General features: G+C 39.1%; 1 protein-coding gene across 2 annotated transcripts in view; it reads left to right on the top strand.

Moving 5' to 3' along the window:
- The first annotated feature begins 362 nt into the window (after positions 1-362).
- CHD1 (chromodomain helicase DNA binding protein 1) overlaps positions 363-17,053 on the top strand; it is a 53,125-nt gene continuing 36,434 nt past the window's right edge. For both annotated transcript variants that reach the window (XM_057381874.1, XM_057381873.1), the window contains exons 1-2: positions 363-422; positions 2,231-2,436. In XM_057381874.1, the coding sequence (XP_057237857.1) occupies positions 2,387-2,436 (50 nt within the window). In that variant the 5' untranslated portion in view covers positions 363-422; positions 2,231-2,386. The remainder of the gene's footprint in view (positions 423-2,230; positions 2,437-17,053) is intronic.

The raw sequence follows: 17,053 nt of genomic DNA, 5'->3' as shown, positions 1-17,053 counted from the left end.
TCCCCCGCCCCGAGGCTCCTCCTCCCGCGGCCGCTCGGTCCTAGGGCGCAGGGCTGACATCACGCTCGGGGTTTCCATCCGACCGCGGGAGGGGGAGGCTGAGACGAATGGCGGCGTGATGGCGGCGGTCGGCCGGACTTAGGAGGCGGCGGCGGCGGAGCGGAGCGGCGTCCACCTCGGTTCTCCCTGCGCCCCTCCCAGCGCGGTCCGGACCCCATTGTTCGAGCGACAGAGCGAGCGAGTGCGCGGCGCGGGCAGCGCAGAACCGGCAGGAACAGCGGCGGCCGCCCAGGCCCCGCCGCGGCCGCGGGAGCCGCCCGCGACCCGGGTCTGCGGTACGAGATCCCCGCGGGGCGCAGCGAGGCCTCGGGCCGGAGAGGGGCCCGGGGAGGACTGGGCCGGCCGGGCCCCGCGAACCGCAGGTAGGCAGAGGCCGCCATGGCTCCCTTCGCCAACCCGGAGCTGTGCGGCTGCCGGATGGAAGCGGGTGGRGGAGCCGGCGGTGCGGAGGAGATGCGGTCCCGCTACCGGTCGCGAGGGGGGTGGACGCCCGGCGCCGGGCTGGCTCCTCGGGCCCGCTCCCTGTTCTCCGCCGAGGGAGAGAGGGATTCTCCCGGGACGAGGCGGGCAGTGGGGTCGAGTTGCTCCCGTGTGCTCCTGTGGGGGGAGCCAGTGCGGAGTCTCCCGGACGGCCGGAGAGCGGCCGCGGCTCCCCTCCGGGCCGTGGGGGGCGCCGGGGGAAGCGATCGTGGAGGACGGCCTTGGAAGCGCTTCTAGGGAGCGGCGCCTGTGCAGGCCGCGCCGATAGCGGAGCGGGCGGGCGGGCGGCCCTGCCCGAGCTCCCTGTGGGTGGGCGGCGCGGGCTGTTGGGGATCAAAATCGTGGTCGGGTCGGCGCGGAGCAGAGAGAGAAACACCGCGGGCGGCGGGGAGAAAGTTTTGCCGCCGCCCGTGGTGTTTCCCGGGTGCCGAGGGCGCGACGGTTCGTGCCCGCGCGGGGTCGCCCGGCACGCTGCCTGTTCCCCCGCGGGGTCCCTGACCGCGCTTCGCAGCCCCGCTGCGGCTGCGGGGCTGCGTCCGATCGTGCTCCTCTCCGTCATCGCCATTGTTCGCGGCCCGGAGCGGCCCGGTAGTGTGAGCGCAGGGCAGTGCCCGCCCCAGAGCGAGGGTTTCCCCACCCCCGCCCTGATGGGCTCGGGATTGGGCTGTAGGGTGTTCGAGGGGAGCACCCCGGGGCGGGCAAGACCCTAATCGCCTTCACACCGCTAAGTCTGCGCGGGCACAAGTCTTGATCTGATTATCTCTGAGTTTATACTTGCTCATTTACCGTGAGCCTAAACTTTCTCTGCTGCATTGGATATTGATTGGAGTGATCTGACTAGGATACTCATGTATGTGATCATTCCATCTGTGGGTTCTTCCTGGTTTGATTAGGGAAAAATCAGTATGTTAAACCATACAGTCTGTATGGGGGTAGCATTATGTGTGTTCCTGAAAGTGCACTTCCACTATATTTTGTGCATGAAATATATTTTGCTAAGCAGATCTTAGCAGAACATTAATATTTACCTACCTCTTCAAGTAGGCATTTTTTCTTTAAAATTTAGATCTGTTTCGTCCTGAATTCAATACTGTATTAAAAGTTAAGACATCAGCTATAGTGGAGATAGGCACTATAAACTGTTCCCACCCCCAGTGCTAAAGAAAATGTAATTTCCATAACTTTTCCTATTCTGTAGCTAGTAGTTCAGCAGCAAGTGTCATCTTTGTAGCACCATCCATGAAAAGTTGCATAAAGAAGCATAATGGCATAAAGAAGTGTATCTGGAACCCGGCTGCAGTCAAACAAAAAGCCAGACAAGTCTTCCCTGCATTTTGTGTCTTTTGTTTATATCTTACAGTTTTTCACATATAACTAACATATAAAGAAGATATAAGATATATAAGAAGATATATAAGGAACCTGTTGTTCTCTAGACATTACTTGTTGTTGTTTTCATAGACAGCAGAAAAAAAATCCTTTTTTTTTCTTCAGGTAAGGAAATGGTGATAAAATGGTTAGCCATGAACTGATAACACACAAAATAAATGCTGGTTGTGAGTTTCAGACATGGCATCAAACGTGATGACCCTTTTCACTCTTAGTGGGAAAAAACCTTATTTATGTTTGGTATGTCTTTAATTGTAAATATACCTTAAAATTGTGTTGATGTTTTCCTTTACCATTTTAGGTATTTTGAGAAAAATCTTGAATACCCACTGAGAACACTAAAGCAAACACATACAGTGTCTGGAAAATATACAGAGTACCAAGAAGTGGATTCCTGGTATCCATCTTGTAACCTGAGTAGACTTTTATTTATTTTTTTAACTTTTCAATATTTACAATGAATGGGCACAGTGATGAAGAAAGTGTAAGAAACAGTGGAGAGTCAAGGTAAGCACTTTCTTATTTCAGTTATTCTTGGCCATGTATTCTCTTATATTTTGCTTACTAGAAGTAGTTTATATTTGAAATTAGTGCTAAAGTTTGGTGTTTAGCAAGCAGATCATAGTTAGGAAGAATGGCTTTGCTTTCTTCCTTCTGTAACCTGCTTTGTTACATTCACATCATTTTAGCTAAGAATGGGAGTGATCTTGTGTATGTCTCACACAATAAAGCTGAAATAGTATTAAAACCATGTCAGCAGCCAGCAGAATAGTATCGGTCTTGAGGGGAAAAAAGTGGCTGAAGTATCAAAAGCTGAAATATTGAATTAAAACGTTAAAATAAATCTATCCTATATAAAACGCAAGGTGCACATGCATAGTATGTATTATATAAAACCTTAATTGCACTGTCTTTAAAGGGGCAGTGGTTCACTTCAGTTTTTGATATAGTTTGCTTTATGACTCTGTCATTCTTTGGAGCTGTTAGACTAGTATAGCTGAAAGTTTAAATTTATTTTTGGAAGTGAAAGGACAGCTGTGTTCTTAACTGAAAAAAAATGAGGTAAGTCATGTAATGTCAAATTACAGTCTTCTATCAGGTGCAGAATGTTCACGTTTTGAAGAGCCTGTTTAGAATGTGCTTGCATCCATGCAGGGTGACAGCCAATTTGTTAGGGTAGAATTAAGTTCAGTTACTAGAACAGTTCCAGGTTAAAAAACTCACTCCTGCACTGCAAAGTTTAGATTTCTAAAACTGGAAATATAACCTAAAGTTTTAAAAAAAATCAACTTGCCAATAAAAGGTGGGTRTTAGACTTCTCTTAAGAGATGGTTTGTGACTGTGCTGTTTTTCCGCCCCTCTTTTTGTCAGATCACAGCCTCTTGAACTAATAGCTAATTCTGAGAGTCAGAGGGCCATAAAGAAAACTATGTTCTACAGACGGAAGCTTCCAATTGGGTAGAGACAGATCTAAATTATTGCCTCAATAGAAGAAATCCAAGAAGGACATAAAACTGCCAGCTTATCAGCAAACATGCTGGCCATCAGACTTCCCCAGTGTATGATGGACTGGCAAGACAGGGAAGAGAGAATTGTGTAGGTGACCCTGGGTGCAAATTATAAGGAAATCTGCAAACAGTGAAACTAAAGAAACATTTTTAATTCTTGTATTTTTATGTCAAGCTTTCTGCTATACACAGGAGTGTTCTAGAAAGATGGTAGATTTGCAGTCTTATAAGTAATCTGTAAACTCTAACACATAGTAATTTCTGAAGATTTCTGCTTCCACTAAAGTTGATACTGTTACAGTTAATAAACAAGTTTAAAGTTTCTTCTGGGGCAAAATATTCCTTCTTACATAAAGYCAAAACAAAACCTTCCAACAAACATGAACCTACCTGGGACAAGTCTGTGAATTTTCTTACTACTTGAAGGAAGCCACCTTGTTCAGGATCTATGGAGAAAATACTTTGTATTGAACTGTGACTGCCCATAAATATCTGCATATCAAAGTTGTTTAAAAGGAGTTCATAAGACTAAGACAAATGTCCTAAAGTTCCCATGAATTTAAAAAAAATAAGTATCCGGAGGATGCCGTACTCAAAACTTTATACTTGCCTGGAAAGTGAGACTTTGTTCTTCATTGTAAATGTCTGAGTACATCTTAAAGCTTCAAAAAGTTTCAAAATGAAAATATTTTTTCCTAAGCTTATGTCACTTGATAACTCCATAGTCTGATTCACAGGCAGGCCTTGGAAAGTTTATTTTCATGTTCATTATCAGGAAGCGGTTCTTGTAAGTGAAGTGAGAAGACTTGCTGTTTTCAATTATGGAACCCTCTTCTGTCTAACTTATTAAATTATACAGAATATTTTTACATGACTTATCCTTGGGTTTTAGTTTCGTGGTTTTTTTCTTTAATTTGTATGTTTCCAGTACTCTCCATGATTTTCACTCCAAGGAGACGTATTTTAGCAAGCTGCAGCTGTAGACAGATAGTTAACTGTAACTTGGGAAGTGTTGCTGTAATTATCCTTCAGATCTGGAAATGTGAATTTTAGAGAATGGAAAAGAGATCAAGAACACAGTATGTTCACTAAGCTTCTAGTGATCCCATTCCGTTCAGTGTGCTAGGTAGGGAAATGAAAGAAGTGAAGAAAGAATTGAGAGCTGCTGCTGGGAATAAATCACAAAGAAGATCAACCTCAAGAATTAATAGGAAAAAAGAAGAGGTGAAGGCGAATACTGTGATAATCTGAGGAGCAGTGTTGGTGTTAACTACAAGAATTCTTTCAAAATTTGTGTCGGTTTTCCAATTTGATACTTTATAAGTGCAGTAAAGCCATTCACTTGCCTTTGGTGTCTGGTGTAAACTTCCATTATTGTCATTCTGAAGTGATAATAAATACAGCCTGATGCAGGGGAGCCACTGTCATTACTTCAGAAAGTTAAGCAGCAGATCATGGCTGGATTTACAAAAAAAACAACCACCACACGGTGTTCTGTGGAAACACCATGACTTGAAAAAGATGTTGAAAGTCAGTAGAATTCTCAGCAATATGAGGGCTGGAGAAGGGACTGATAATAGACCTTTGATTTTATGCACTCTGCTGCAGAATTGTAGCTGTCCTTTATTCACTGTGTCTGGCTGTGAAGACATTTCTTTTTTTTTTTTTCTGAAGCGAGAAGAAGGAATAGTTTTCCATCTGCTTCATACCTTTCCAGTGTTGCATCTGTTTGTCTGCTAGATCAGTAGAAAACTTTCCCTGGCTGCAGGTGTTGATTGTGATGTTCTGTTTTTCTACATGTAGAAAAGTGCATGGGCACATCATTTGGACTTTCCTTGCCTATTTCAGCAGCTGTGATGCTGAAAATCAGTACTAGAACCAAGCATGAAACACTGTTAACTCGTTCTATTGCTTGATGTTCTGATTTCTGACGAGTAATCACAGTGGAATCTACTTTCCAGGTTCTTGTTTACTTGAAATAACTATAATGTTTTTAAGTAGCTCAAGGTAAAATATCACAGATACTGTTCATCTAGATAGCAAGTGAGTGTAGACACAAAGACTTATTAGCAGTACTTTGAGAAGCTTACTCAAGCAGAGCATCTTTGTGTAGCGTTCTTGACAGCATTCAGAACAATTTGGTATACGAACTTAATTATGAGTACATACATTCAAGTTGTGTGGTAATAAGAAAGCTTAATCAGCAAGGAAGGGCAGTTATACCTGAGCTGCAAGACAAGCACCAGGTAAAACAGGGACTGCAGCAAGAAAATGTTTGCACTATTTGAATAACAATCTGATTTCCTATCTCTTTGCTTTTCTGTGTTCCTGCAGAACAAGGTATAGTGGACTTTAGCAAACCTTCCTTTCTAGGTAAAAATGCATGTGGTCACTGTAGTGTGACTGGAAGGTAGCTTGCCAAATTTGCAATAAAGCAGGAAGCAGCTGCTTACGCCGAAGACTTTTACAAGTCTTTACACACTTGAAAATCTGTGTTAATAGAAAATAGTAATTTCAGTGGGTTTGATCTACTTTGTGGATTGCATAGTCTGTGGGCCACATAATAAGTAAAGAGTAAAAACTTGGTCATCAGGCTTCAATTTACTTTATAAATGCATACTTTCAATAGAAAGTAAGCAAGATTAATTGAAAGCCACAACTTTAGGTTCCTGATTTCTTGAAATCTAAGAGGGAGTTAAACACAAATTGGCCAAGCATATTTGCAGAATTACTTGCATGCTTCTTTTTAATAGGAATTTAATAGATCATATTAGTAAAAATGTGCATATACAGCAAGAGAGAACACGTACATAAAACTATATATATTGAGATACATAATGCACAGGAATTCTCAGATCAACAGAGGTAGCTGAATGGTAAAGAAAACGGTAGAAATTTCTGTAAACAGTGGCTAAAGCAAGTTCCTTGCAGTATTTTCCTCTTTAATTAACAAATTGTTGTTTTATGAGGAATGATGTCTTACAGAATTAAGCATACTAAAACATGGTAAGGTGTCTGAATCAAAGTTAAAAACATGGAAGAGTTCAGGTAGAACATGTATCCAAACCCAAGTATTTTTTTCTAGAAACCTTTCCGATTAAAATAAAAAAATTTAAATTCATGGTCTGGCTCTTATTCTGTATGTGATCTCAGGTTTGGTTTTGGGACTACTGCTGAGTTTGTCCCCAGTTTTTGTCTAACCCAACTGGATGCCACATACCTGTTCCACGTATTTTAGATTGAATTCCACTGTTCTGAGAAGTTCAATGTTTTTAACTGATAGAAGTTTTTCATATTCCTCAAGAAGTTTTGTGATACCAGCAGTATGTACATCAGGCCTATCCAGATATGTCCCATCAACTGTCTTTCTTAGGMTTCCATTTCATACTTTTTTGCTGGTGATCTCTAAGGAGCTTCTGGTAAAGACGTCATTGTGTTTCCACTGGTCCCAGCTGTGTGTTGAAGGTTGCTTACATTGTACAATAGATTAATAGACCCCTGGATAACCACTGATGCCTCCTGCCTGTGAAGGGTTCGTGGAACTTCTTTGTGCTCTTGAGATGATCTTTCAAACAAAGACTTGCAATGTGGTTCATAGGTCATGAAAGCTGGTAGGTAATCAGTTTAGTTTTGATAACATTGCTTTGTTTGCAGCAGTAGCAGCAGATAATAAGTCTTCAGGACAGGAAACAGAGTGTGTTAGCTCATACCAGGAAAATTCAATTGAGTTCATGCTCTGTAATAGATGAGGACAGAAAATAACATTTGGTAGATTGAACGCTATACTCTTTGTGCCCCCTGTTCTTTACTGGCAATAATAAATCAGATAAACCTTTCTTATGCATTATAATTAAATAGTTAAGATTCTTTGAATCTCTAATTACATAGCATTTGCCTGAAGAAACTTGCTTGCTATTTTATGAGTTTGACAAGTAGTATCTCTTACTTCTGCACGTTTTGAATGGGCCCTTTATACTCCAAAGCTTGCCTTCAAACTCCAGCTTTTTAAAAAAAAAAACAGCAACCAAGCAACAAAGAAGACTATATCCATTCTCATCTCACATAAGACCTTGCAGACAGTAATCTGTTTCTTTTTTAAAATGTTTTTAAAATGTTTTAGTTTGCTTAAATTGTTACTCTGTCTTGCTGGTCTTGAAACAAAAGATTAGTAAGGTTCATCTAACRAATGCACTTGAAATCAGTGATGTTAAATCAGCCATTCCTGGATCTGTTATCGTAGACCTTACACAGGAGTCTAAATGTTCTGTCAGTTCTTTTGCACTGTGGCTTGCTTAGCTTTCCATTTCAGGATTTGTATTCTTAGTGCCAAGTTTTCTCATTGTGTGATCCTCTCAGGGGCAACTTGTTTTAAAGGATAAGCTAGTGAAACTAAAGACCAGTGGAAAGAACTAATGGCTCTGTGGCAAGTTACTTTTTTAAGCCTCTCATTTTCCCAGAGCATTCCTCAGTTTCATTGCATAGTTATTTATTTGGAGGGGTTTGGAAAAAAATCACATTTGTTTTAACCTTTATCTGCTTTGGTACCTTCTCTAACCTGTGTTGTTTTTCTTTCAAAGGAGTTTGCAAGTTAATGCTGCAGTTAGGCATAGATTTATTGTGAACATGTAGGGGAGTACTTGGAGAGTGTCTGTAAAAAAGAGCAGGCAAATTCTTTCAGTATGTCAGAATTCGTACCAAATCAGATTTAACATGTGGTGCGGTACAGATGAAACTATCAAGGGCTAGAGGCAAGAAGTGTCTTAAATGCATATCATGGAAAATGCTCTTTCTAGACTTTGAAACTGATGTTGTCAACATGAAACTTAGTTTTTTACATAGAACTTCCATCTTGAGATTTGCTATTCATTTGCAGTATATGCTGTTGGTCTGCTACTGCCTCTTACTGCTAACATCTAAATTTGTCATCATTAGTGGGGTTTGTTTGTATGGTAAAAAACAGTCACTTCAGCAGTACCAAGGAGATCACCATTAGTGCTTTATCCATATTTGTTTCTATTTTCCATATCCTTATGATGATTCAGTGTTCTGCGCAGTCTTTTATGCTACTGTCTTCATTTAGTTTGAGGAGGGGAAGCTGGCTTTTTGGGTGTTCRGTTTTTTTCTGTTTCAGTTGAACAAAGTGAATGCAATGTGAGGTTTCTTATTCAGGAGCACCTTGAAACACATAATGCTGTTTTCATATTACTGTTTTAAAAATAAGTAATAAGTGTAATTTGCTTGGAACTGGAGGAGGGAAGAAGACAGAGAAAGTGACACAGGGAAGAGGCAGTGATTTTGTTTTGATTAATAGAGTTAAGTACCTAAAAGAACATAAAAGGTCTTCAGAAGTTAATCTTAGCTAACACTGAACTGTTACTGTATCTGTTATATTAACAACATCTCTGTTATGTAGATTAACTTGCTTTGCCCTGGTTGGATCTGCACTTCTGTTCTAGCTTCATAGTGTTTATAATTTCTATAGGCATTTGGTTTCTTGGAATCCCAGTCACATGAGAAGAATGTAAGAAAGAAAGATGACTTGGATGACAAAGTTGGATTGGTTAGAGGAGGTCATCAGGACAAGACTAGAACACATAACGTGACATGGTAGAGTAGGGCGAATTTGACAAATACATATTCATGACAAATATTCTCAGTTTACTGAGAATGAAGTCTTGTGTGCTGATGGTTTTTCTGATTATGTTAGGTAAAATGACTGGTCTGGCAGGAGAGTTGAATGAAGAAAGTAGGTTCCAGCTCTGCATTGTCCTGTAGAGAGACCATCTTGACTAAGTTTGGACCGGCTGAGAGAAAGACAGAGGAAGATCCTAATTTGTGCTAACTGCCTAAAAATGATGGAATTGTCTTTTACTTACTAATTTGAATCAGGCTTTTCTTGAAAGAGAGAAAGAAAAGGGTATATGGATGGACAGGCAAAATAAAAGGGTGGTTAAGTTGTAGCTAAGCCATCTGTCATATTCCACCTTAAGTATCTACRGGAGAGTGGGTAATGTATCCACTTTTGAGGTTTGCTGAACTGTTTCCAGGAGAACCAACTTCATCAAAGACCCTGGTTTGTACAGGACACATAGTGTCTCTTCTTCTGTAAGAGGAGCTGTGAAGAGAGGGTACCACAAGCCATGTACCTGAGACAGTATTTGTGTGATAGCATTAGACAGTAGCWAATTGTAACAGTATTAAAATCCGTGTTTGAGGAAATATGTGATGTTCCTTGCATCCTCCCCTAGAGATACGACACTAGAATCGCAATAATTAGTTATGTTAGTTCAGATGGTTGATGTCATGAAAAGTTGTGGTGCTGCTTTGCACTATTGGGCATTATTTATTGCAAGGAAGGTTGGTCGAATTAGGGATTTCGCTAGAAAATAAATTGCTTATAGACTGTGCCTCAAAAAAATGCAGGTAAAATTAAAAAACCCCATAGGCAAAAGTGGAAAAGAAAGCAACCAAGGGTGTTATTACTACCTCACTGCTGTTGTCTCCCTGTGTTTTTGTTTTAATAACTTTATTGCAGTACTTCGGTACTGTTTTTTTTTTACTGCAAATAAACTGCCTTTCTGCCAGACCAGGTTGTTTGTTTTTTTTTTTGTCCTTAATGTAGTAGTGATTTTATAATTCAAAATTTAGCATAGTATGAAATGCTCTCACTTCTTATTTGGCTTGCAATGGTAGCTTCCATTGAGTATTTACAGAAAATTGGTGGGTTTTTTCTTACTTCAGATCTCCTTTTCCACTTCAAGTAAGATTAAACCATTTCTGGAATTCTGCTAATACAAGTTGATGAAATAAGAGATTACTTGTTAAAAGAAGAGATTACTTGTCTTCATGCTCTGAAAAGCTTTTAGACTTCTGTCCAGCTGATTGTCATTATTTTTGCCTTGTTACAGCTAGCTGGTGGGGTGTCACAGTTCAGTAGAAGAAGAAATGTCAGCTGAGTTACTAAAATCAGTATGAAACTTCTGTATGTATTTTCCTGTGAACTTCAACAAATAACTCAATTGTATTTCAAAAACTGGTTAACAGGCTCTAAATTTGCAGTGATGCTGGTAGACACTGCAGTGTGTTAGGAGTTCTGTATGCTGTTGGCTGTTTTATTAGTCGCACCTGCAGTGCCCTGTGCCAGGGAAAAGGAAAGAAGGTGTTATACCTTCTATTACAGTAGCTGTGCTAAAATTGAAAAATACCAAAGACACTTCCTTCATTTTAAATCTGTTCAGGATTTTTTTTTCCGAATTCTGTATTGAGTTCCACTGCTTTATGCTTCAGTTTCAGAGCAGAAGTCTCAAGAAATACTGCATGTTCCTTTCTGCTTGGTTTTCCCACTTTTTCATAGACATTTCAGAATGTTCATGAGAACAGAGGCTGTTTTGGAAAGTTCTGTCTGTTCTCTCTTTGGATGGTACTGATGCTGTAGGGAACATGCTGTAGGAGAAGGTAGCAGTATCAGTCAGGAAAAGTTATTTTTATGTACACTTACGGAAGGGTGAATGTATTGGTGAGGACTGAGTATGTTTTCAAGGTGTGGCAGTTCATACTGTCCCCAGCATTGTTTGAATTGTGTAAATATTTCTGTAACTCAGACCAAAGGTAGAAGCAGTTCAAAAGAAATTTTACAGTTCTGTGCTTGTTTCTGTGTTCCCTCCCCCTTTACTATAAGGAAATGATATATGTAAATACTCTCCTTGTGTGTTACTGTATATGCCTTTCCTTAAGTAATTCCGTTTTTACTCTTATATTTAGCATCTAGCATACTAGGATTTGATCTGAATTACTGCTTGTGTGGGAGAGGGTCGGAGTTAATTCTGCAAAAATGTATGTTCATTTTTAATAACCAAGGCTTGCCCAGTATGTCTGGGTCAAGGAGAAAAGAGGACATCTCTCCTTTACATTTTTTTTATCCTTTCGTGCAGTGGTCTTCAAAATTGTGGTTTGCGCAGTGCTGTCAAGTTTTAAGCATGCATCTTGATATATATATCTCATTAATTTATGGAGTATACACATTTAATTTTACTTGTACTAAAGCCTATCTTATAAAACATACATAGAAAATAGAAAATTTGAAAGTATGAGGTAAAGATTGAATAATACTTGAAAATGTTAGGTATTTATTGGTAAAAAAACCCTTTTAGCACTTACCAAAGAAAAAGAATATTCTTTTTTCTTAAAACCTTGGTTTAACATTTTGTGACACAGTGTTGGAAGGTATGGTTCTCATAAAGTTTATTTTGGTACCTTAATTTAATGACTAACACATCTGAAGAAGATAGCTAGTGAAGAAACTTGGCTCCAGATGTAAGAAATGCATTGTTCACTGTACTTGTTAAGTCAATACTGGTTTTTTTTCAGTCCCGTCAGCTAATTAAATGAGAGTTCTTCTTMAATTTTATCTAGTAAATTTCTGTCTATCAATCATTTCTTGCATATTCATCTGGGGTTGCAGTTTTCATGTTTTCAACAAATGGCTTCAAAACCACTGAAACTTTCTGAAAGATTTTTAATAGGCTAGAAATTTTTATCTGCCAACTTTTAATGTGTACACATACAATAGCTTTTTTAGGTGACATGCATTGGTTTTGGTAATAAGATAACATGATGGAAACCTTTCCAGACATCTGTTTTCAAAATGCTGTCTCTATGCCATGAGTTTCTTTTGAAAAATAGCTGATTTTTCATTGTTAAAATGTCACCTTCACTTGGCAGGGATTTCCAAAGTCTAGTTTGTTTATTTTTTAATATTTGCAAGGTAGCATTCTACTGGTAACAAATTGTTTCCATAGAAATTATCAGTATATTTGAAACTCATATTCTTTTTAAAGCAAACAACATCCTCAGAGCCCAGCAAAAACTAATATTCATGGTCAATAATGCTTCTAAATAGTTCGGCCTCCTGTGGTATAAATGTTCTTTGCRTGTTCATTTCCTGTCTGTTACAAAGAATTGTGAATATTTTACTATTTGATGATTTAGCTTTCGTAAAATTAAGAACATCAGTGGCATCCCACATTCTTCTGGCTCCAGATTCTTTGCTACAATAGCTTGCCGACTATTGATGGAGTGGGTGAATTTAAGTTGTACTGCAATCTCTTATCACTCCTTCTACACTAGTTTTTATTCTAGTCAAAGCAACAACACATTCCTAGTTCTTCTTTTTCATAGAATTTTTTTTTTTAATTTAAGGAGTAGTTTACTGTTGATTAAATAACTTCTCTAAGTTATGCTGTTCCTTTAGTGGTTTAGGAAAAGTAGTTTTTTGTGTATTTCATTATTGAAAGTCCTGAAACTGGGATATATTAGAAGCATCTGTACTTTCATCCAGCCATAGAGTAAACCTTCTACAATGGATGATTTCTGCTAATGCGTGTTTGATCAGATCTTCAGCAATGTGTTCTATGTGTCTTTCAACAGTGCTTCCTGACAAAGAAATTCACTTCAGTTTGTCACTGTAGTTTTCCATGCATTGTTTTAACCATTTTTCTATCAGCAAAAGCTCTGTTCTTTGACATGTGGGTATTTTTTTCCCTTGATCTTAAGATAACCTCAGAACAGGCTGCTAAACATTTATTGTTAAATTAAGTGACTTTTTTCAAGTGTAAGATTGACTATTGCATTACTTGAAACATTGCTGGAAAAAACGAAGTTCTGTCTTGTGTTCTGGATGGTTAGTTTCTAGATGTCTTGCTAATTGTGATGGCTAATTGTAATTGTTGGCTGGTATATACAATACACATTTAGGATGAGAGTAATTTTTAACGCTGGTAAATAATATTTTATATAGTCTTGATAAGAGAAATTTTTTTTTATCCAACTTCTTGTCAGATGTCATTAAATTGTCATTGTCTGTTACCTTGCAGTGTGGCTTACGAAGTTCTTGTACAGGAGTAGAAGTGTCAGCGCTACAATTTCCTTTTTGCCTGCACTCACAGTACTTCAGTCTGTCGTTTCCTTACAGGACTGACTCTTTTTTAACCATTTCTCCATTCTGTAAGGGTTAGTTTGGTTAAAACTAAGTAATACTATCTGTGAATCCCCGTAATCAGGCAGAGACAAGCTACAGTATGTCTCACTGGACACAGAAGGAATGAAGTGATTGCAGCACTGTCACTTAGGTCTGGATTGTGGATCACATGCTTCCCTCAGGGCCCCACTATTGCCGTATGTGACACAAGCCCCTCAGATATATGGGCTGAGTGAACTTACAAGTGTCAAATCATATATTAAATTCTTTAATGTTTGTAAAGTTAATTGTGTGGTTTGGGATTTTTTTATCTTTTTCTATTCTTTTTATATTTCCTGTGTTGTTACTTTGTTGTGACTTTGAGTTTGGGTGGGGTTTTAGATAAAAGTAATTCTAAATAGCAGTTCTAATATGTTCTGTACATACCCTCATGAGTTGTTATGCACAGCTCCTGGTTGCGTGCTGTCCTCTTTGAAGACCACTGTCTTTGTGTGCCAATTTTGTCTTGTCAGAGAAGTGTGAGGCTGGGAGAGGGGGTAGCTGTTTCTTTTTCAGTGAACACCTTTGGGCAAATACCACAGCTAAAATCCATCCGTAGAGGTTGATAAATGCTTTAGGTAAATCCTGTCATTCCTCACATCATTTTGAAGCATGGATTCTTTTTACCACTAGGAAGGTTGCCTTTCAGAGATAGTTTCTCGGTTAAGTCCTGAGGCAGGGTCACTCTGGGTCCTGCTCATGTGATAATATGGAGCAATGACTCATTGTTAAGTTTTGTTTAGGTCAGCACTACATGTGAAACAAAAAAAAAAGTACAGGTAATGTCCCAGTGATGTCACATCTGCAGAGGGGAAGTGCTAGAAATGGTTGGTCTCTGTGTGTTGAATTGATGTCATGGAGTATCATAGCAAACTGCTGGTATCTGCTGAATAGAAGTTGACGTGGAAAACTGCTGCTACCGTGGTTTTTCAATAAGACTTAATTTTCGGTGCCTCTTTTACGTTATGGTCACTGCCTGAGAGATGGCTAGAAAACGACACAGATACATTTTATTTTTCCATTTGTTATGAGGGGAAAGGTAGTTCTTTATTCTCCTTTTTACATAACTCTTCTCCCTTTGGCCCAAGGAAGTCTTAATTACATAGATCTTTGTTTTTACTTCATTGGTGCTGCTTTCTTACAGGTATTTTGTAGAAAACAAATAATTATATTAATGGATCATTACTTGGGTCTGATGTTGGTCGAAAACTGCTTTGCATGAGGTATGTGTGGAGACAAAAAAGAGACAGTTGATAATAAGTCTATTCTTTCTGTCTGCCTTGTAAATAACAGAGGTTTAGAGAGAATTTAGAAGTAATTCCTAGGCTGAAAATTTCTATTGATTTTCTGTCGTGTTAAACAATAGAGGTTTTTTTTTTTTTGTGTTGATACAAAAAGGTTTTCTTTAAACTGCTGTGTTACACAAAATATTATCACTGGAAGTACTAGACAAATGCTTATCTTTTTCAAGTACGAGAAAAGCAAGGGGACACTTTGCACCCAGAAGTGTATAATATTTTGATCTTGGCWTAAATATGTTCTTTTGGATCTTTGACTTATAAAAATAAAAGTACTGATTTTTTCTCTAATACTGAAAATACTTTATATCCTAGAAAACTGAGCCCTAAACCTGTAGCTCTTACTATGGGGTATGCTTTTGCTTTATGTTCCCCATCATTGTTACTGTTGGTTCAAATCCTTCAAATTTCTCAAGAAGCGAGAAGGTGCTTTGACCTAAGGACTGTTGCAGGTGTTGGGGAATTACAGGTGTTATATCCCATGCAGAGCTGGGTCTCTGCCTTTATTTGCATGTGTTTATGCAGAGCTTATTTATTACTCCACCTCCTATCTCCTTTGCAGACAAGAGCTTTAGGTTTCTGGCTTTCAGTGCTTTCTTTGTAGAGTTCGTGCCTCCAAGTTTCGGGTTGAAACTGTATGTGAAAGGAAGTGATAAAAGAAACATTGCTTTGGTAGCCCTCAGAGCCTGTCAGTCACTTRTCTTATGGCAAGTAAACAGGGAAGTTCTTTGCTATTCAGTAGAGATGCAGAACTATTTGTTAATCTTACCTAAATTTTAATATCTACTGTAATTCCATGAAGATGCCTGGGAGTATGTGCTGCGCAGGCTGAATTTGTAGTTCATACAGGTTTCACAACTGCATTAATGTGGATGATTGTAGTTGAAGTAAGCTCTTTCCAATATCGACTAACCTTGTCCTATGGTCCTTTTTGTGAGTTAATTTCAAACTTTTCATGCATTTATGTATGCTGCCTTAGTTTACTAAGATTTGATAAATGTTTCAGCAAGTCCTTGCTGTTTTCCTAGTTGTAAAATTACTTGTTCGTCAGTTTGTCTTTTCCCCTTTCCTTGTTCTGATCTAACTCTGTGTGATAAGGAAGCTTAGTAAGATATTGTTGATGGCATAGTCTTTGAATTTCATAYGACTTTTTTTTTTGTCCTGTATAACATGTCCTGTTAATCTCTGGTAGAAATCCTACATTGTCCTTCATGCATAGTATCACTAGAGCACCTCTAACTCAGTTGTGGTGAACTTTATTTTGAGGCCAATTTATTTTGAGAAACAGGGATTATGGAATAGCTCTTACTTTGCTGGTCCTTCTCATAAGCCTATTGGGTATTCATTAGCAGACTCTGAGCTTTGTTGGGAGCTAGCTGGCAAGAGAAGGGGCCTGTATGTTTTCTCTGATCGACATCAATGTCCGCATGTTAACCTGTTGGTTTTGATAAATAGAGACCTTAGATGATAGTTAGCTGATCTCTTTATAAATAATAAGAATTCGCATTWGCTGGGGTTTTTTTTGCATCCAACCCTATAGCAAATGGCATTATCCCCTGGACTTTCATTTTCCCTGTTTCATTCCCTTTGGTTTTGAATTTACACTCCTGTGAAGAGCATCAAAGAACTCAAAATTTTCCATCAGTTTTTCATTCCTAGAGGGTATCCAAGAGGTATTGGGTTCTAGTGCTAGGTGATGGTGGTTTAGGATAGTGYTGTGTTGCTGTGTTGACTGGAAGATCTTGAMGGTCTCTTCCAAACTTGATAATTCTGTGATTCTGTCTAATCAGTGTAATTCTTGAATTTTTTTTTAACATTTTCTTTTCTTTTCTGTTTTCTCTCCACCATTCTCTTCTGTAGCTGGTTTAGATATTTCTCATGCTTGGCAAGTTGACCAAAATATCTTACTCCAGTGTTAGTTTCCCCATGCTACCTTAGAAAATAGGCACTTCGTTTTGGTTGCCTCTGGCTCCGCAATTGAACCTGTATTAAGTGTGTGTGAACTGTTTTACTGCTGTATGGAATGCTAGCTTAATTAAAATCCTTATGGCTTAGTGTTTTGCATAAATTTTTGATTTGGTAATCCATACTATTATTGTCCTCTTCAAGCAAGCCATGTCCTGCATGGAGGTACTTGATTCTGTTCCCCTCCTTTATGGTTGTGTAGGATTTACACATTTTTAGTGACTTTTGATATACTGTAACTTAAGCTGGTATTTGCTTGTGTTGCTACATGCTGAGTTTTCTTCTATATATATTCGTTTATAGTTAGTGCTGTCTTCTGTAGTCCCCCTGATATGTAT

Source organism: Malurus melanocephalus, unplaced genomic scaffold (assembly GCF_030028575.1).
Source record: "Malurus melanocephalus ecotype Western Australia unplaced genomic scaffold, MMel_1.1 scaffold_538, whole genome shotgun sequence".
NCBI lineage: Eukaryota > Metazoa > Chordata > Aves > Passeriformes > Maluridae > Malurus > Malurus melanocephalus.
This window is presented reverse-complemented; position numbering and strand designations above follow the sequence as displayed.